The following is a 23,101-nucleotide window of genomic DNA, read 5'->3' on the forward strand; positions in this document are numbered from 1 at the left end:
CAACTGAATTTTTACCCAAAATTGTCGGTTGCAAAATATCCACCCAACAAGGTTGACGCCTTTCCTCTGTGTGACACCTTAGTTCGTGGAGGGAAAGTTAGCTTGGAAGGTCGTGAGCGTGCCAGATGAGGTTTTGCCTTTTGTGAAACTGGATTGTCACTGTGACCATTTTTTTCGCCATATAATTTACTATCAACCAGTTTTCGCAACATCTCTTCCATAAGCCGTTGAGTGTCATTAATCTATGCTTGATTCCTTGAAAGCTCCCTCGGTAATGCTATGAATTCAGCAAGAGTGGGTTCTTGCGAATCTTTCATTCTATTAACTAAATGGGGTATTCTTTGGTTCTGGCTATAAACTTTCATTCACTGCGATAGGATGGCATGATCACTGGCTCTGACACCACTGTAATGCTCCTCCTTAGCGGTCTAAAAGCAATTGCCCTCGCCTCCAAATGACGTAGGTTGAAGGTCGAGTGCAACACGTTAAATAGCGTATGAAATTAGTAGGTGAATGATGTACATACAATACAATAAATAAATGTCGTACAATGACAGAGATGGGTACAATGCACATAGGGAGTCTTTAAGTTTTCCATATAGTGGAAGTCATGACTGTATGAAGGGAGTTACAAAGAGTCCGTACGGAAGTTGTATTGGCCATATGGTAGCTGAATGGTGAGTGACGTACAGTGTCTTTTCTATGTGTACGAAAGCAATTTCGGGAGGTGGTGTATGGTGGTGGTGGAAGAAATATCACACTCGTACGGAATGGGTAGGCCTGAATACGCTACAATGATGTAGAAGGTCTGTACTACAGTTTATTAATGTCGTACGAAAGTTAGCACTCCGCCAAGAGTGAGTGCCATTGGGGGTGATTTGGGGCTTCTGGAAGCAAATAAACATTTAGAGAAATAATACTTACCAACATCCATTGATATACCCAAACACATAGAAAGTACGCTCAACACGAACAAATCCACCCTCAAGAATAGTAATAAGCAATAATATCATTCACATTTGCTAGATCCAAGTAGAAAAAGCCAGGGAGAATAGGGTAGGGATGACACTCACCGAAATTGCAACAAGCCAAGTAGGGAAGGTCAAGTAGAATCCAAATGGTTTGGAAAAAAAAAATCAATTCATGGCGCATACCAAACAACTCAACCTCACGAAGATTAATACCTTGTCGATGGAGAAACTATGTGCCAATAGAGAAACGACAAACTCCTACAAAAAGAAATAAAAAATGGTTCCGAGATATGCTAAATCAATCGGCCCATAAACAAAGTTTTAATTTATTATTAATTTATTTTACGATGGAGAAATCACAATTATCAGTACCTGTTCCAAAGAACAATCGCTAATTTGAGTTCTAATACTCAAACTAACAAATCCTCCTTTGCTTGTTCAAGCCTATATCATAATAATTGCCCCATTTGATAACCTTCATTGTAAATGTTCAATGTATAGCATATCACATTTTGTTTTGACCTTAAATGTTACCATCCTTGTAATTATTATTTATGTTAGTTCCGTACCCATTAATATCTCATAATTTATTGTGTCACTTTAAATCTTAAATTATAATATAAGCTTTTGGCCATGTGTAAGATAAATGTTTTGAATTTACATCAGTGTAACCTAGAGACTCACAGCCCCTCACAAACCTTGAAGTACCCGTCCCCGAGATGCCCCCGCATTGGGTACTTGAGTACCTAAGCACTCCCACCTCCGCCAGTCCACAACCATGTCGCCGCTGGGATGTGTACTTGAATTTTAATTTTTGAATGTTACTATTGTGTATGTAATACATTACTATGTTGAATGTCAATGGTTCTAATTCATGTTGGAATTTTGCTATGTTCATGTATTTTAATTTAGTATGTTCTAGTGAACTACTAAAACATCATTTCATAACTAGCATTTCAAGTTCTATATGTATACAACACCCCTCTGGCCCGTCCTCCCCTTGTTGCTGTCCCCCCACCATCCCGAAAATGAGTCCCATTTTCCCTATGTCCCGCAAACTCACCTTGGCGTCCGGCCGTCCCGAAGTACTAACACTGCTTTACATCAATACTCACAAGTGAATGTAATAATTACGTCTTAGTTCACAAAACTCCTTGCTAAATATGGCTCCTCCCTTTTAGAAATATATTAACTCTTCTGTAATTAATCTTATCATGCCAATTAGTGACCATTTATTATAATTTAGTCATTTTTAATTTTTAAAATCCTATTTCAGAAAGAGAACATTACATTGTGCAATTTGATGTCATGAAATTGATATTTGTGCCATTTGATGTCATATGTTCTTATTTTCTTGTCTTTAATTGTCTTTAGAATTTCTTATTTAAATGTAAGGAAAGTATATACACTAAATGCTACTATCAACAACGTTTTCTATTCACTAGATTAGATCTATGAATTGAATGATAAGATTTGCATACATATTCTGTTTAATTTGAACTGTTAGTCTGACATTGATTGCATTTAGAATGGCTTTCATTTTCCAACATGGGTCATTTCTCCACTAAAATATCCATGCTGGGTAACTAAAGTTTCACTCATTATGTTAAACTAATGAAAGTTTCCATTTGTACAACTTCTATTCATTCCAATATTTAATGATTATATTATATTTTCCTTGAAATCTCTCTTATTTGTTGTTTTGTCTGAGCTTTGCAGCCACTTCTTGAAGTACCATTAGATACACAAAAAGGCCAACTACAGGTCTTCACAAAGTAAGCTCTTCTGAACACTTTATTTCTTAATGTTACATTTTTCCAGCAATATATCAAAATAGCCTTCGCTTGAATTAAAATTTATTATTTGAGCATAAATCTAATTCTATATGTATGTTGATTTGTGTGGGATGTGCCATAGTCTAACAAATCATTTTCCATTCACTTCTAAAAACACATCACATCACTAATTACATCTCTTGTAGTTATCTGCACTAGTAATGTTCCATTTTTTCCCAAAGTTAATAAAATATTAGCAATGCATTAATTAGATTAAATATTAGAGTTGAGATTGTTTATAAGATGTAATATAATTATAATAGACGTAAAATATAACATGTAATAATATAACAAGAATTCTAAAGTCAAAGAGTTAATAAATTGAAAAACATAGCCACATATTTCAATCATATTATCATCAAATCATAAATAAAACATGCTCAGTATCTTTTATCATCAAAGATGTACAAAACTTATCTGAGTCTTGAGCACTTGTAATGATCATTCCAACTGTAAGAAGATTTCAGTGATCTGTGCCCTCATAGCTATGGCACAATTAGGAGAAAACAGTTCCTTTCAGAACACAACATACTATTGCACTTGACACGTGTTAGTTCAACAGAAGAATGCTCAACACAAGTGCACACCATGCCTTAGCCACGATTGTCTTGGGTTTACATTGTACCCCATGTTGGGCACACATGCTACCTTCTCCTAATGACAGTAGTCCACCAAGCCACCACCTTTTTCGTCTCACATGGATGTTTTAGATAAAATTTTGAGGGGTGGTTTCTAGACCATCATACCCTTCCAAAAAGGTTTCTTTACAATTATTTTTTGATTAAATAATTATTGCTCCACTTTTAAGGAGAGTTTTTATAAATATTCTTCATTAATCTGTTTTTTAACTAAAGGGTCGTAATATCTTTTATTTTATCTCTTTTAATTCTAAGGTGCTATTTCATAATGTTATCTTCTCTTCGGGGAAAAATCACATAACAACACTTGCAAGGATATTTGTAAGGACCAAATGGGAGTGTTGCTAAACACATATGCTTATATACTTCGGAATTCCTTGTCATGTCCCCATTTTGGAGGCAATTTGATTTAATTAATTTAATTAATTAAGTTGTCGAAAATAATGAATATTTTATGAGGATGACTAATTAATTATTTTAATTAAATAAATAAGTGATGATATTAAGTTAATTATTTATAAAGTTATCAAATAAATAAATATTAAAAGGTAACTTTATATTTAATTAATTTAATAAAGTGACTTGAATTATAAAATATTTTTTATAAAGTCATTAATAGATAAAATAAAATAATGTTCTAGAAGTTTCTGGAGAAAGTGGAGAAAAAGAATAAATAGGCACCTCGGGCTTCATTTTAATGATCCAGATTTGTTGTTGTTGATGTTGATGTTTGTTGATGTGCATTGTGGAGCCTAGAATTTCTGCAATAGTCACAACTGGCCATTGAGAACGAAAAATCTCAATTGGTACGCAATTTTGAGGGTGTGAAATATCACTTGAATTATTGCAGCTGGGAGGAAGATACTTTAGTCTTCTATTTGTGCTACATTGAGAAAAAATATTTGTGGCCATTGAGAACGAAAACTCTCAATTGGTACGCAATTTTGAGAGTGTGAAATATCACTTGCATTATTGCAGCTGGGAGGAAGATACTTCAGTCTTCTATTTGTGCTACATTGAGAAAAAATATTTGAGTACAAAAAGCAGTTCGAAAAAGCAGGCCGAAAAAGCAGTTCGAAAAAGCAGGCCGAAAAAGTAGTTCAAAAAAGCAGTTTGAAAAAAGCAGGCCAAAAAAGCAGTTCGAAAAAAGCAGGCCAAAAAAGCAGTCCGAAAAAAGTAGGCCGAAAAAGCAGAACCGAAAAAGCAGGCCGAAAAAGCAGGTTCGGAAAAGCAATCCAAAAAAAAAAAAAAAAAAGAGCAATCCGAAAAAGAAAATTCGAAAAAGCAAAGAAAATTATTACAGCCATCTACAATCAGGGGCGACAACTAGAGAGACACGACTTGGGCATTTGAGGAGGTTATTTTCTGTTTAGTGGTATTGCAATACATCTATTCTCTAAGGCGACTTCATATGCTAGGTCTGATGTGTATTTTCATAGTTGCCTTTCACTATAGAGTGCTATTGTAATTGTCATTTCATATCAAACCTATCATTCATTAATAGATATATCATTCATTTTTACATTCCTCACAATGGTATCAGCAATCCATGGCTTTAGCTGTATTTAATCATGCATGTGATTAGTGTACTGCTGTAGGGGAGTATTGAAGTTAGATATTTAGTGTTGCATTAGTTTTCATTGGTAGATGTAGGTGCATATTACTTTACTAGCAATCATCATATTTTGATATCTTTGTAAATGCCAAGTGTTTGACAAAATTCTTCGAGCCTTCAATCAGCATTTTAAGGTCGGACTTGAGCAGGGTCATTATAGTGGTATCAGAACTTGCTTGCAAAGTGTTTGACGAAATGTCAAACCACTGAAGTATAAAGATTTTTGGTGTTTGAAGAAGTTATAACCTATTGGGGTTATTACATTCCTTTGGCAGTGCTACTGTCCTTTGTGTAGAGCACTTAACAGATTGTACTTAACTTGTTTCAGTCATCACCAGCAGTAGATATTGTTTATTTCACACCTTTCAAGCTTAGGGAATTCATCTTATGAAGATTTGTTTTGTAGGCTTTGATCCCTCCGAAATTTCTTCGGGACAGTGAACTTCGTATGCTATGGTTCATCTTTCAGAGGCCTTGGAGTTGCTATAGTGAATGTTCGCACTGCTGTGCACTTTTCAATCAGCAAATACATGATTTCAGTCCTTGACCGGCATATGAGCTGGATGACTTTTGATCAACAGCTTGAGGATTTTATGGATGTGGTAGGTTAGTAGAGGTGTTTAGATCATATGAGATGATTCTTCAGCTACTTACATTCTCACATCTCCTATGTTTTCGGCATTGCTTATGGTGGCTTCAGTCAATGGGCAGATTGATTTCAAGAGGTTTTGCAAATTGCAGTAGAGTCAGTTGTGAGAGGTCTTTTGGGTAAAATTTCAGTTATTTTTCACTTCCATGTGGAAGAGTATTGGTCACTGCAGTCACTTCATGATGTTAGTATGCATGCTTCCAGATGATATTGGTTGATTGCAGCAAGTTGGGTTCCTTGGCATACTCAAGTTTCTTCTGTTGATACTTGAGATTGATGATATGATTTGAGTTGTTGACCACAAAGGCACTACATCATTAGCTGATTTCAGAGTTGGATATGTTGACATCTTCGTTAGCAGTCCATCTGAACTTTTGCTTTTACAGTGATAAATTCTTTGATGATCAAATATATTGAAGTATGCTTTGGAAGTGAATCACAGATGGTTTAGGGCAGAAAAGACAATAAACTGGTGTCTGTGATGCAACAAATGAAGGGGTGCTCCTAAAGAATTGTCATATCAAATACGGCCTGCATATAGTTGCATAGAATTAATTGCACATTTGACACAACAATTAGTATGTAATTACTGAGACTTCCCTCAGTCTTGCCTGTATTCTATGTTATATCAGAAATGACGAACACATTATTTATACATCAATTGTTTGCACAATTGCTGAATAATAATTGTCTTGTATATAAGACATTATAATTACATTTATCATGCTACATATGTATTTGGAATAAGCTTCAATTATTCACAATTATCTTCCATTACTCATCTCATTAGCAAAGATTTTTTTTTACTTTCCATTACTTGCTTATTTTCCATTTCTTGCTTCATAAAGAATTGTAAGAAAACCTATAGTGTTTCTTAATACAGAAAATGTGACATTACAATTGGTATCAGAGCACAAAATCCTGCGAGCATGTGGATGAACATTTTGGATCAGTAGAAAATGGAAGCAATTGAGGAACTAGTATAATAAGAAGCTGCAAAATATGGAAAAATACAAAACTCTATAAATGCATGCATCAATGCATGGTTGAGAAACACACAATAGAAATTGTATCGATTGTTGAGATTACTAACAATTGAATAATAACAATCGTAGGAAACTGGGAAAAGGAAATGACAAATATTTAGGATATCATAACCCTAGATATAGACCAACACTCCCTACATTTCTTCCAAAGGAAGAACAAGAAAATAAAGAAACTAATTTAATAAATCTACATGAGCAATGGTAACTAGTTGGCTAAATATCAATCTTCAACAAGATATATCATTAGAGGACTACATTGAATTATGGGGTAAGTACCAAGCCAAGCATCAAGGAATTCATTACTTGGACTTAAGAAGGGGAAGCAAAGAACAAAAACACCTTAAGGGTTACAAGGTGAATATTTGAAATACTACAGTTGCATCAAGAGTTCAACATATAATGGAAGCATTGCGTAATGCTCCGACAAGAAACCCGGGAGGACAACATTAAATAACTAAAGATCATGACATTTTGTTTTTAAATTTAACTACACATCTAACATTTACAATCACTTAATAACACAGCATGTTGGAACCATGCAATAACAACACCACGTCCTCTTAGATTCCTAATGTTGCTACTTAGAAACACATAGAAAAACTAAACATCCACAAATAAAATGAACAAAGTAGATTAATAATGCTACATCCATTCATCGAATCCATATGAGACTAATCTATTATACAAAGATGATAATCAAATACATAATTAATCTTTTCAATTCTAAATATTACATCAGAATGATCATCAATACATATGTATAGCATGTTTATGACTATTTGACAAGAGTATATGTTTACAATACCATAATTCATTTACATCATATGTTACAATTTACAATTATGATCATATATCAAGAAGTTTGTACGAACGTACAAAGAAGATGCTAGGATTCTACAGAGTCTATCCATAAAGCCACAAACCAACAATGATCCTCAACGGAAAGATATATGTGTCACCTAAACACATAGAACCTTGAGGCCCACTCCCCTAAGACAGGAGACAACACAAGGCCCCACACCACTCAAAAAAGCACAACAAATCACAACATAGGAAAGCACAAGAAGACATGACATATACACAAAGATTACAGATGACATTTTACAAGGATACACATGGGATACCAAAAGACACCATAATATACTAGAGGCAAACCACAAGGCTAATTGGGGTAATTCTAAGACACATGCTGGAGAGTGTCATCACATAGTTCACACTCCTGTATTATCCTAGCAGTCTTTGTCTAGAGCCCGACCCCTAGGTGGAACACATGTGGAACTGATGACATTTCGTTAGGATGTCGATTTGCCAATTAGTGTCACACAGGCCACTAGGCATTCTCCAACCCATCCATGGTGCATACAAGATCACTCATGGCAATGGGCAAGGAAACTTAATTAATTTGATTAATTCAATAAACCAATCTAGATCATTTTAATTATGATTTCATTTGATTAAAACTCCGCAAGGGATTACCCTAGATCAGTCCGATTGTGAGCCACTCTCCTAGCTATGCTCCTAGAAAATCATCCCTTATGCTCCAATTTGAAAACCAAAAGAGCATAATTATCCAAATAACAATAAATAAAATTACTTAAGGTCCATCAAATCCAAGGAACCACAAAATAGAGTTTTCAGCAAGAACCTCTAAATCCTCAATAGAATCCACAAATGCCATCATATCGAAGAGGACTTTAAATGCTATGCCCTTAATATTATCGTATATAGGATTATGAATAGTCAACTTGCGGCTATCTTAATCCTTAATTAAGTCATGTTATCATTATTAATGTTGCTCAATTTTCACACATGTTCAAATGGAGGAAAACATACATGCTTATTACTTTCAAGTAATTCTCAGAAATGCATTAAAGGAAAGTATTTTATTCATATTGAAATAATATACAATGTTTGTATGATGGAACAAATCATGATAGAAATAAAATGTTGAAAATAAATTTCTCCCACACATTTGATTGTGAGAGTAATCCTTATGTGCTGATATGCACCTATACTCTACTGAAATCAGTAACATGAAAGAGGAGTAAAAGGAGAAAAAGGTCATGGTTTCCAGTCATTTCCTGTAATGACTGGTGAAGTGGCATCCATCTGCATCCATCTTTTTGCTCTTCTAGATCTCGCCCTTTCCGTGATTCCAATCCTTGCATCTACAAAAGAGAACAGGTTAGATCCAATGGATCTAAGCAATGCTGATAGCTCACTTCATCTCACATTCATCATCCTACACGCTATTCATCTCAGTAAAATACAGGCATACATCAGCAGATAGAGAAGCCAATTGCGAAAAGTAAAAGTATTAAAGGGACAATTCATTTTGTTTTGAAACCTTTTACCTATAAAAATTGGTGAAAAAAGGGTAGGCGTAGAAGGTGGGATTGGTATGCATACAAATAACATCAAATGAAACATTAAAGGGATGAACTTTTAAAGTTTTGAAACCTTTTGTTTCGCTCATGCAGCAAGAATGAAAGCTACAGCAAGAGGTTATCTGTCGCAACAAAAAAAAACCATTTTCAGCAAGTAGGAAAAATGCGTCATACAGGTCAAGATGCAAACCATAGCAATGACAGAAGCAAGATAATACTCATCAGTATTAGTGAAAATAAAACTTACAGGAAGTCTAGTAAAGGCACAATGTTGGGAACAGAGAGAAGCCGAGCTAGGGGAGCCTCGCTGTGTAATTTGTGGCAGGTGTGGGCAATATATTTGTGATAAAACCGATGATGATGTGTGCAGCTTACAATGCAAAATATTTGTTCTTCAGAAGCATGAATCAGAAAGTAAGAAACCTGCACCAATCATTCATGCCATCAAGATTCCAGTTGAGGATGAACGCACTTATGATAGGGATGGAGAGTCTAGCCTTCCTTGGTGGAAGCCAGATGAAATCATTAAAACAAACATGCAGTGAACTGGATTGAAAGTAGCATTCATACATGGGGAGAAAAAAATGTTAGATTCAACAAAGAATCCTAAGAAGAGAGGCTCAATAGATTATTATACAGAAAATACACTGGCCACAATTATAGAGTAAAACATGGTGAATAATTTCTAAGGAGACAAATGAAATTACAGAACAGAGATAAATATGGCATCCATATGCAGCTTTCAGCAATTAATAAAAAATCCTCATGGTGAAATATGGCAGAGATGAATTTCAAACGTCCAAACAAGCAAAAAGAAGAAACCAGTATGGAAGAAATACCTGCATAATGACATTAATTTATCTCAAGAGAAGCTACTTGCTGTAGTGTTTATTTTATGCCAAGAAAATCACAGATCTGAGGTAAATATGGCGCCCAAGTATTACAACTTTCAACAGTTAAAAATCCTCATAAGAACGTGGTAAATAATTTCCAAACAGCAAAGATCACAGTCTACAAACATTCATCCAGAATAAAACCCATATGGAGAAAAATTACCACAGCAAGCTCACAGAAATGAAGACCTAGCAAATCCGAACTTCAGTCAAGATCCAAACTCATAAAATGGCACCCAGATTTTTTATATAGTAGAAAGAATCCATGAGAAAGAAGATGTATCTTATAGAGAAACCCTTCATTTTTCATGCCCATTAAGTAGAGAAAGTTCACAAGGAAAGGAAGAGGAAAAACCCATAAAAGAGCATATACGTTTTAAATAACAGCAAGGGAATTATCTCGTGCCATGATGTGAAGGAAATCCAAGAAAAACAGAGAAGTATTTTCACTTACAGCAGACCAGAAAAAAGCCACTTTTTTTTTTTTGATTTCAAACACAAAAAATGGGTCTCCTGGCGTTCCCACTCCCAGCATGCTATCAGAGCCCGCGGCCAAAGAGAGTTAGAAGTGATAATGGCGTCCAAGTTTCAAACCCAGCAAAGAAAAGATTCCAGCAAATAGCATGCAGATTCAGCTTTGAACGACACCTAACCACTAGTCGGCGGCCAAAAAAGCCATGCATATCACATGCCAACAGCTGATAATACACCAGGCAGCCAGATATAGCAGGATACACCAAACTATGGTGTCAAGGAAGGAAAAAAGCACGGGCCTGTGGAAGCTTCATGGCGGCTAGGGTTTCATTTTTAACCTTGTCATATTTTACCTTCAACATTCACTTATGCATTCGAAATGACAAATAAGACTCTTGCCTTCCTTTTTATTCAATTCTTCAATTGATTTGAATAAGATTTCGGGTCCGTGGCATGGTAAAGAGTTTTAAATTTTTTTTTATTAAAATAGTAGTATAGACTTATCACATAATGTCTATGTATTGTTTTAATTATTATTAAATTGCATTGCATTAACATGCGTATTGTAATATTATTTTTCTTTAGTTGATAATTTATAAATCAACTAAAAGATAATAATAAATTTTAAATGCAATTTAATAATAATACCATATAAAAGGGAGAGTTTTGAGTTAAAAGAAAATTGCATTGTAATTTTAAGTTCAACTGAGAATGTCAAACAGTTGAGAGGGGAGTTGATATTTTTAATGCCAAATTTTAAGGGGCAATCTTAGTTGATATTTTTAGAGGCCTAGTTCAGATTGAAGAGTTTGGAGTGCATTATGGAGTTATTTGTGGCATTTTTGGGGTCTTTTTTAGACTTTTCTCATGCGCGGATGTTGAAGGCTCAGTTTGAGATATGTGGGACATATTTTTGGAGTTTTTAGAGGTTCTTGATAATTTGTAACCTCATTATTTCGACCCAGACTTCCTGATATTATGCAGTTGGTATTGTTGTTATATACCCCTCTTATTTTTCAAGATGGGGGTTCAAATTTTGAGGAAAGAGGGACGCTTATGTGATTTTGTCCTTGGTATCTGTTTCTTCATTATTCTGAGGTATTATGCAAATATATTGTTATTTGGGCCTTTGATTGGAATAAAGTTTTCATTGAAACCAGCTTTGGAGTGAAAGATTTGGTTGTATCCTTCAAGGTGATTGACGTTATTCAAATTGTGTTTTTATTGATAGACCTTTCTGAATTATGTCTTGTCTTGCATCTTCTTTATCTAATATCTGTTTCATAGGTTTTGAGTTGTGTTTCAATTATGATATATTCGATTGTGATTAGTTTCCTTTCGTATATTTTCAAATTCATAAACCTTCTCTTAAATTATTGATATGAATTAGTAGATCTTCAAGCAGGGGTTTTTGTGATTATCTATCAAAAACTTTTATTGTGTTTTAGGTATAACAGTGTTTTGTGTTATCAATTTTTGTGTATCACCTTATTTTATTCTATTAGATATTTTCATGTTCAAGGTTGTCTTTTTAGCCTTTTTCATATAAGTTTTTCATGTCTCCATTAGTACAAGTAAGTTATTAGATATATCGTATAGGAACGGGCCTAGAATCCGAAGGTTCAACCAGGTCATAGGTTACGCACAACTTCTGGTTGATCCAATGTTTTTTCCAAAATCGATGAGAGTTTTAGGACTTAAAGCAAATCAGGGTGCAGATTTTGGAGATAACAGTTTTTGGCACACTCGGTGGGACACATGCCTTATTTTTTAAGGAAGTTGCTGCTATTTATGATATGCGAACAATAGGGTTAAATTTTTATTTTCTCAAGATGTGCATATCTGGCGACTTTGTGGGAAAGAATAGAGCAAATTAGTATTGTCAATGAGAAAGGTACAAACTACAACCTCAAATTCATTTGAATACCTGCAGCTCGAAACACCTAAAAGACGTGGGAGAACTCTTGCTAGGATAAAACCAGTGAAGAGAAATCAGAAATCAGCATAGGGTACTCGAGTTTATCAAAGGAAAAGTCGTGCCACACTTTTAGTAAGTCCCAATTGGAGAACTCAACCTTTTGAATAAAAAATTTCTGCATCTTTTACAGATACAACAACAAGCTCAGGTTCAACAGCAAATTTATTTTCAGGACTAGTTGTAACTTCAATACATCTACAATAGATCAGTTATCAATCACCAGTAATGGCACAACCAAGAGCGTTTGCTTTTGTTCCCTTTAATCAGGGGAGTCCTTTAAACCTCCAACAACATAACGACATTCCTTTGGCAATCTTGAAAGGAGTGCCATACTTCACTAGAGAAGGCCAAACTATAGCTTTTGAGCATGTTAGAGATGTGGCAACCCTATGCAATGTTCATCATGTGACACAAGAAAATGTAGCAATCAGATTATTGGCAGCTTCATTTAAAGGAAAAGCATTGGAATGGTTTAGAAGTTTACCGGTGGTTTCAATAAGCACATGGGATGAATTGGGTGATACATTCACCAAGTTTTTTGAGGATAAGTCTGATCACTTGTCACTGGTGGAACAACTGACAACTATAAAAAGGGCTCCACAAGAACAGATGACTGATTTCAATACACTTTTTCAGAAAACGTGGGATGGGATATCTGTTGCTGTTAGACCAAGTGCTGATCATGCATTTTTGTATTATCTTAAGAGTTTGAACAGCGATATTTTTGTCACGATTCAATCTATGGGAGGTATTATGCTGCCACAAGCATTTGCCATATCAGTAAGGGCAGAAAATAGCCTCATACAAGCAGGTAAAATTGCTCCTAGGCCTCTTATGCCTATTTTTTCGAATATACAGCCCAATATGCCTTTGCAAAAACCATCATTCAACCCATTACCAGTTGTTTCCAGCCAAGAGATAATGGTTGCAAGGCCTTCTCAGGAGCTGCAAGAGATTAAACAAAGTCAGCAAAAGATTGAAAACTTAATGCAGACATTCGAGAATGAATTGGTTAATCTCAAAAAACAACAGTTTCAGCCAAGGCAACCTTTTCAAACACAAAATTTTGCTGCAAATCAAGGATATCAGTAGCAGAACCAAAGTTACTAGCAGCAGCATAATCAAGGTTATCAACAACAAAACCAAGAACAATCCCAAAATAGGCAAAATTTTCAAGGGTATAACGTTGGAAATAAATAGAGTATAAATCAGAGACCATATAGTCCTTACAATCCAGCACCCCTAAATGTTGCAAATCCGGTAAAAGATATAGTACCCGTACCAATGGAAAACAATATTGTTGTTGAATATGAGTGGTGTTTTCCATGTAATCTACCTCATAGTCAAGCTACCTATTCCAATGGCGTGATCAATCAAGATTTGATGGTACAAAACGGTACAAGTATGCAGCATACACTTGAGGCTGAAATAGAGCAACAACAAGATGTACCCCTCATGGATGCTTCATTCCTAAATTGGCAAGTAGATGAATTTTGTGGTATAAATGGTGCTTATCCTAAGATTGCTGTTTATTCCAGAAACAGAAAGAGAGCTCTAGATGACCAAAAGACCAGTAATAACAGTAATATAAGTGATGAAGCCGTTGCCGGATCATCTAAGGCAACTAATCAGCAAGTTCCATCAGCAAATCTTCCACATGCCAACTTGGAACAAGAAGAAGAAGCACAACCTGCTGTTACAAGATCGCAGCCTAAGGTACATACATCAATTCCTTTTAATGTTGTTGAAAATATGAAGAAGATGAATGTATCTATTAGTATGTGGGATTCTTTGGCAATTCTTGGTCAAGTTGATATGTTGCAATCTGAATTATCAAAAAGGGGTAGTGTTGGTGAAAATATACCAAGTGCTGTATTTGCAAATAATGAAGAAAATAGCAGCAAGCCAGTAGTCCCAACTGTCAAACCTCCCCCTTTTTATGTGTCTTATCAGCAAGTTCCATCAGCAAATCTTCCACATGCCAACTTGGAACAACAACAAGAAGCACAACCTGCTGTTACAAGATCGCAGCCTAAGGTACATACATCAATTCCTTTTAATGTTGTTGAAAATATGAAGAAGATGAATGTATCTATTAGTATGTGGGATTCTTTGGCAATTCTTGGTCAAGTTGATATGTTGCAATCTGAATTATCAAAAAGGGGTAGTGTTGGTGAAAATATACCAAGTGCTGTATTTGCAAATAATGAAGAAAATAGCAGCAAGCCAGTAGTCCCAACTGTCAAACCTCCCCCTTTTTATGTGTCTTTGATTATAGGTAATAATTTGGTTCACAATTGTATGATTGATAGTGGAGCCACAAGCTCAGTTATGCCTAAAAAGGTAGCAGACCAACTAGGGCTGAAATATCAAACTCTGAAGAAAGATGTAGTACAATTGGATGGGTCATCTGTCAACACAATAGGTGTCATTAAAGATGCTAGTCTTACCTTGCATGCATGTCCAAATTTCTCAATACCTCAAGATGTTTATGTCATAGATCTTCCACCATATTTTGCCTTATGCTTGCTTATCTAGAGATTTCACAGCAAAGGTTGGTGGCTATTTTTTATCAGATTGGTCTCATATGCTTTTTAGGTCAAGATATGGTACAAAAATCACAATTAAATCTGAAAAGTTGGCTAAGGACCATATAGAACCTTATGTCCCTACTGCCATTAATGCAAATCTGATGTCATTTGATAGTGATGAATCTGATATGGTAGATTCTAAATCATCTCTCAGTGGTGTTCCGGATATTTTACTTGATGAATGGGCTGCTGAAAATGCTATTAACAGTAAAACAATGTTATCCATGATGCTGGCATTGGTAATTATATGATTTTAGATCAAACTTTTGAAATTCCAAATCTGGTCAAAGATACAAATCAGATCAGCAAACAGGATAAACAGGTATGGAAGATGTATTTCGATGGTTCACGAAGTAAGAATGGTGCTGGTGGGGGTGTGATGCTAGTATCACCTCAGGAGAATAAATATTTTGCTGCTTTTTGTTTTTCATATGCATGTTCTAACAATGTGGTTGAGTATGAAGGACTGGTACAAGGTTTGGAATGGGCAAGGAAGAGGAAAATAACGTGCTTGCAGGTTTTTGGGGACAGCGAGCTCATTGTGAACCAAGTTAGAGGTCTGATTTCTATCAAGAATGACATCCTAAAGCTGTACAAAAACAGGGTATGGGATATTATTGAAGAATTTGAAGCTTTTAATATAATATCCATACCTAGAGCAAAAAACCAGTTTGCTGATATACTTGTAGTAGTAGGTGCACAGTTTGATATTATTGAAAATGTCACAAAAAAAATGAACAACATCATGTTAAGGTAGTAGTTAGACCTTCAATTCCAGATAACAACATAAATTGGTAAGTTTTTGATTCAGAGGAACAGATTTTAAATTTTTTATTACAAGAAGATGAGTTTTCAGTTGCTAATCAATATAGATTCAATGAACAATATGGTGATCAGGTTATACAGTTGAAAACAAACAAGTTGCCTAAAGGTTTGGTTACTTTAGAGACTATCTTTGATCCGGATGATCAGGTGAAGAAAGATAAAACCAGATTGCTAGTGAAGGAAAAGCATTATGAGGAGCTGGAAATTTCTGAAGGAAAATAGCTAAAGGTCGGTAAGATAAACTCACCACAAGGAAAACAATCTTTTATTGAATTATTTCAAGAGTTTAATGATGTTTTTGCATGGGATTATTCTGATCTGAAAGGCTTTGATCCTAAGTTAACCCAACACACTATTAAGCTTGAGCCTAATGCTAAACCTGTAAGACAAAAACAGAGACCTGTGAATCCTAAGCTAGAACCTTTAATGCTGAAAGAGTTGAATAATCTTTTGGAAGGAGGGATTGTCTTTCCTATCAAACATACTTGTTGGGTCTCTAACCTAGTACCTGTAAGAAAGAAAAATGGAGAGATATGCTTGTGTATCTATTTTAGAGATTTAAACAAAGCTTCACTAAAAGATAGGCATCCCTTACCATCCATGGAACAAATTTTGCAGTATGTTCCAGGTTCTGAAATTTTTTCTTTGTTAGATGGATATTCTGGTTATAATCAGGTTTTAGTAAAGGATGAAGATCAGTTCAAAACAACATTCACTACAAAGTGGGGGACTACGACCTATAGAAGGATGCCTTTCAGATTACCTAATGCTAGAGCTACATTTCAGAAAGCTATGGATATGGCATTTGGAAATTTAATGTACAAGATAGTGCTGGTATATTTAGATGACATTACTGTTTTTAGCAAGGAGGCTAAAGACCATATTTCTCATCTCAAACAAGTGCTGGAAAAATGCAGAGAATTTGGTATTTCCCTTAATCCAAAAAAATCTATATTTGTTGTTCAGGAAGGAAGACTTCTCGGATATATTGTTTCAAAATATGGTACTACTATAGATTCCGAGAGAGTACAAGCAATTTTAGAGTTACCATTACCCAACCATAAGAAGGGTCTACAAAGTTTTCTTGGTAGGATCAATTTTGTGAGATGTTTCATACCTGATATTGCCAATCTTTTAAAGCCTTTAACAACAATGTTAAAGAAAAATACTATTTTCAGTTGGACCAAAGAGGGGAAGCGCTGTTTTGAAGCAATTAAAGAAGCCTTGTCCGCTGCCCCTGCTTTGGTCAATCTAGATTTTACCAAAGATTTTATATTGTATGCTTATGGCAGTTTTGACGCCATTTCAGCAATGTTGGTGCAAAAGAATGATGAAGGATTTGAGCAACTTGTTGCGTTTTTCAGGAAAGGTTTGCAAGATCACGAACAAAGGTACAACTTTGTTGAAAAACATGTTTTTGCTGTCATTAAAAGTCTGAAAAAGTTCAAACACCTGGTTTCCAACAGCAAGATTCATCTAATGGTATCCCATCCAAGTGTGAAGGAGCTTTTATTAAGCAAAGATTTAAATGAAAAAAGGGCAGGTTGGATAACTTGTGTTATGGAATATGACGTTGATATCTATATTACCAAACTTGTCGGAGGTAAAGGATTATGTGAACAGTTGGCAGATGACAACCTTCAAGAGGTGGAAAATAGTCAAAATTTGTTGCTGGTTGATAATGATCAGGCTGGAAATAATCAATCAGCATATTGGTTGACTGAAATGAGTCATTATTTGCGAATAGGGGAGTGTCCTTTGAGGTTGGATAGAGCAAAACATAGGTATTTCAGACTTCAGTCAATTCCTTATGTTTTGGTTAATGATGTTTTGTTCAGAAAAGATCACAGTGGCATGTTATTGCGTTGTATAAGTGCTGATTAGACTAGCAAGATCCTCGAACAATTCCATGATGAAGGGGGTCACTTTTCCCCAAAGACAACAGCTTATAAAGTGTTGAGGGCAGGATTCTATTGGCTTGATCTATTCAAAGATGCCCATACTTGGTCAAGAAAATGTCAAAAATGTGCATTGTTTGCTGGCAAGAAAAGGCTGGCAGCCTTATCTTTGCAACCGATCTTGGTTGAGTAGCCATTCATGAAGCGGGGAATTGATTTTGTAGGCCCCATTAATCCAAGTTCTAGTGCAGGTCATAAATGGATTCTTACAGCTGTTGATTACTTTACAAGATGGACTAAAGCAATAGCGCTAAGAGAGGCAAATGAATCAGCTGTACTTAATTTTTATGATGATTTGACTACAAGGTTTGGGGTTCCTGATTCAATCATTTCTGATAATGCATTAGCCTTTGTGGGAGCTAGAGTGACTGAATGGGCATTAAACAAAGGTATATATCTGAATACCTCATCAAACTATTACCCTCAAGGTAACGGTTTGGCGGAAAGCATGAATAAAAAACCTTTTAAGGATCATCGAGAGAACATTAGAAGAGAACAAGAGAGATTGGCATGCAAGGTTAAAATCTGCCTTATGGTTGGATAGGATTACTCCTAAATGAATCATTGGAATATCTCCTTATGTTTTAGTATATGAGAAAGAGGCTAAATTGCCTATTACTATTGAATTTCCTGCCCTACAGCTTGCTGATCAGCTGATACTATTTGAAGAATAGGATACCCTCAAGTTAAGGTTTGCTAAATTGCTGGAGTTAGAGGAGGAAAGGAGCGAGGCATTATAGAAAATGGAATATCAACAACTATAGGTGAAAAGAACATTTGATAAAAAGGGAAAGGATCGACATTTTAAAGAAGGAGATATGGTGCTGAAGTGGGATGTCCTTAAGACAAGACCAGGGCAGCATGCTAAATTTGATCATTTTTGGGAAGGCCCTTTTCAGGTTGTTGAATGCAACGAACACAATGCGTTCCAGCTTGCCATTCTTCAAGGAGATGTTCTATTGATTCCTGTTAACGAGATTCACCTCAAGGCTTGCTTTGAGGTATGATTTTCTTTTACTTGTTTTCTAGGTTAGGTTTCATGTTTTCAATAAATGCATCTACATATTAGTTTAGGTTTTCCCTAAGTGTTGTCCAAGCACATGTTGGTTTTCGTTTTATTTCCTAGAGTACTTTCCTGGTTTTGTTGCTTAGGTTTTAGTTGTGTCAAGTTGCTGGTTTGGTTGTTTAATTTCATTTCATACCCACCCACCTCACTCATACATACAAATGCATGGATTGAATGCATACATATAGACACACATGCATATGCATACACCTAGGATTGCAGTGTTTCATACCGCATTATCAGTCTCACACTTTCATACATATTTGTCAACCCTAACCATATGCATACACATGCATCCACTAACCACCTGCATCCATCCAATTCATACATTTTCATGCATGATCAAGATGGATAACTATGAATTTTGCTAACGTTTGATCATGCATAAAAATCAGTCTAACAATAACTTGTTAGATTTCATTAGACTCATTTGCATACATTCTAGACCCCACTAGCAACTTTAGGAGTCATGTTAGGTCTGGTCTAGATCCAAGGAATGCATAATTTTCAGACTCTTGTGCCCAATGGATGTCAAAAGCAATTGATCAAGTGTCTAGTAGGCAGACAGTCAACAAAGGTCACCAAAAATGTTGCTCAATTTTCACACATGTTCAAATGAAGGAAAACATACACGCTTATTACTTTCAAGCAATTCTTAGAAATGCATTAAAGGAAAGTATTTTATTCATATTGAAATAATATACAATGTTTGTATGATGGAACAAATCATGATAGAAATAAAATGCTGAAAGTAAATTTCTCCCACACATTTGACTGTGAGAGTAGTCCTTATGTGTTGATATACACCTATACTCTACTAAAATCAGTAACATGAAAGAGTAGTAAAAGGAGAAAAAGGTCACGGGCACCAGTCACTGCCTGTAATGATTGGTGAAGTGGCATCCATCTGCGTCTATCTTTTTGCTGTTCTGGATCTTGCCCTTTCTGTGCTTCCAATACCTGCATCCACAAAAGAGAATAGGTTAGATCCAATGGATCTTAAGCAGTGCTGATAGCTCACTTCATCTTGCATTCAATATCCTACACGCTATTCATCTGAGTAAAATACAAGTATACATCAACAGATAGAGAAGCCAATCACGAAAAATAAAAGTATTAAAGGGACAATTCATTTTGTTTTGAAACCTTTTACTTATAAAAACTAGTGAAAACAGGATAAGTGTAGTAGGTGGGATTGGTATGGATACAAATAACATCAAATGAAACATTAAAGGGACGAACTTTTAAAGTTTTGAAACCTTTTGTTTTGCTCATGCAACAAGAATGAAAGCTACAGCAAGAGGTTATCTATCACAACAAAAAATAATTATTTTCAGCCAGTAGGAAAAATGCATCATACAGGTCAAGATGTAAACCACAGCAATGACAGAAGCAAGATAGTACTCATCAGTATTAGTGAAAATAAGACTTACAGGAAGTCCAGTAAAGGCACAATGTTGGGAACAGAGAGAAGCCGAGCTAGGGGAGCCTCACTGTGTAATTTGTGGCAGGTGTGGGCAATATATTTGTGATAAAACTGATGATGATGTGTGCAGCTTACAATGCAAAAAATGTGTTCTTCAGAAGCATCAATCAGAAAGTAAGAAACATAGACCAATCATTCATGCCATCAAGATTCCAGTTGAGGATGAACGCACTTATGATAGGGATGGAGAGTCTAGCCTTCCTTGGTGGAAGCCAGATGAAATCATTAAAACAAACATACAATGAACTGGATTGAAAGTAGCATTCATACATGGGGAGAAAACAATGTTGGATTCAACAAAGAATCCTAAGAAGAGAGGCTCAGCAGATTATTATACAGCAAATACACTGGCCACAATTATAGAGTAAAACATGGTGAATAATTTCTAAGGAGACAAATGAAATTACAGAACAGAGATAAATATGGCATCCATATGCAGCTTTCAGCAATTAATAAAAAACCCTCATGGTGAGATATGGCAGAGATGAATTTCAAACTTCCAAACAAGCAAAAAGAAGAAACCAGTATGGAAGAAATACCTACATAATGACATTAATTTATCTCAAGAGAAAGTACTTGCTGTAGTGTTTATTTTATGCCAAGAAAATCACAGATCTGAGTTAAATATGGCACCCAAGTATTACAACTTTCAGCAGTTAAAAACCCTCATAAGAACATGGTAAATAATTTCCAAACAGCAAGGATGACAGTCTACAAACATTCATCCAGAATAAAACACGTATGGAGAAAAATTACCACAGCAAGCTCATAGAAATGAAGACCCAGCAAATCCGAACTTCAGTCAAGATCCAAACTCATAAAATGGCACCCAGATTTTTTATACAGTAGAAAGAATCCATGAGAAAGCAGATGTATGTTTTAGAGAAACCCTTCATTTTTCATGCCCATTAAGTAGAGAAAGTTCACAAGGAAAGGAAGAGGAAAAACCCATAAAAGAGCATATACGTTTTAAATAACAGCAAGGGAATTATCTCGTGCCATGATGTGAAGGAAATCCAAGAAAAACAGAGAAGTATTTTCACTTACAGCAGACCAGCAAAAAGCCACTTTTTTTTTTAATTTCAAACACAAAAAATGGGTCTCTTGGCGTTCCCACTTCCAGCATGCTATCAGAGCCCACGGCCAAAGAGAAGTAGAAGTGATAATGGCGTCCAAGTTTCAAACCCAGCAAAGAAAAGATTCCAGCAAATAGCATGCGGATTCAGCTTTGAACAACACCAAATCACTAGTCGGCGGCCAAAAAAGCCATGCATATCACATGCCAACAGCTGATAATACACCAGACAGCCAGATATAGTAGGATACATCAAACCATGGCGTCAAGGAAGAAAAAACGCAGGGGTCTGTGGAAGCTTTATGGTGGTTAGGGTTTCATTTTTAACCCTGCCATGTTTTACCTTCAACATTCACTTATGCATTCGAAATGACAAATAAGACTCTTGCTTTTTTATTCAATTCCTCAATTGATTTGAATAAGATTTTGGGTCCGTGGCATGGTAAAGAGTTTTTTTTTGTAATTTATTAAAATAGTAGTATAGACTTATCACATAATGTCTATGTATTATTTTAATTATTATTAAATTGCATTGCATTAACATGCGTATTGTAATATTATTTTTCTTTAGTTGATAATTTATAAATCAACTAAAAGATAATAATAAATTTTAAATGCAGTTCAATAATAATACCATATAGAAAGGGAGAGTTTTGAGTTAAAAAAAAGTTGCATCATAATTTTAAGTTCAATTGAGAGTGTCAAACAGTTGAGAGGGGAGTTGATATTTTTAATGCCAAATTTTAAGGGGCAGTCTCAGTTGATATTTTTAGAGGCCTAGTTCAGACTGAAGAGTTTGGAGTGCATTATGGTGTTATTTGTGGCAGTTTTGGAGTCTTTTTTAGACTTTTCTCATGTGCGATTGTTGAAGGCTCAGTTTTAGATATGTGGGACATATTTTTGGAGTTTTTAGAGGTTCTTGATAATGAGTTAACTCATTATTTCGACCTAGACTCCTTGATATTATGCAGTTGGTATTGTTGTTATATACCCCTCTTATTTTTCAAGATGGGGGTTCAAATTTTGAGGAAAGAGGGATGCTTATGTGATTTTGTTCTTGATATCTGTTTCTTCATTATTTTGAGCTATTATGCAAATATATTGTTATTTGAGCCTTTGAATGGAATAAAGTTTTCATTGAAACCAGCTTTGGAGTGAAAGATTTGGTTGTATGCTTCAAGGTGATTGACGTTATTCAAATTGTGTTTTTATTGATAGACCTTTCTGAATTATGTCTTGTCTTGCATCTTCCTTATCTAATATCTATTTCATAGGTTTTGAGTTGTGTTTCCATTATTGATATATTCGATTGTGATTAGTTTCCTTTCGTATATTTTCAAATTCATAAACCTTCTCTTAAATTATTGATATGAATTAGCAGATCTTCAAGCAGGGGTTTTATTGATTATTTGTCAAAAACTTTCATTGTGTTTTAGGTATAACAGTGTTTTGTGTTATCAATCTTGGTGTATCACCTTATTTTAAGAAGGATCTACAAAGTTTTCTTGGTAGGAGATAAATGTAGTGAAAATAAATTATTCTATATTGAAGGTCCAAGTGAGGAAGAAGAGGGTAAGCCCATATTAGATGAGGATAGGGAGTTAAGTGAGGAAT

At 35.2% G+C, this 23,101-nt stretch overlaps 1 protein-coding gene across 1 annotated transcript in view; it reads left to right on the forward strand.

Annotated features, from left to right (window-relative positions):
• Positions 1-23,101, forward strand: part of LOC149549291 (cytosolic endo-beta-N-acetylglucosaminidase 1-like) — a 231,080-nt gene that overhangs the window by 143,065 nt on the left and 64,914 nt on the right. Inside the window, exon 9 of the mRNA XM_089792735.1 lies at positions 2,691-2,746. Within this exon, the coding sequence (XP_089648861.1) occupies positions 2,691-2,746 (56 nt within the window). The remainder of the gene's footprint in view (positions 1-2,690; positions 2,747-23,101) is intronic.

This window comes from Cupressus sempervirens, chromosome 7 (assembly GCF_028749045.1).
Source record: "Cupressus sempervirens isolate cs-2001-9-10 chromosome 7, ASM2874904v1, whole genome shotgun sequence".
In the NCBI taxonomy this organism is placed as follows: domain Eukaryota; kingdom Viridiplantae; phylum Streptophyta; class Pinopsida; order Cupressales; family Cupressaceae; genus Cupressus; species Cupressus sempervirens.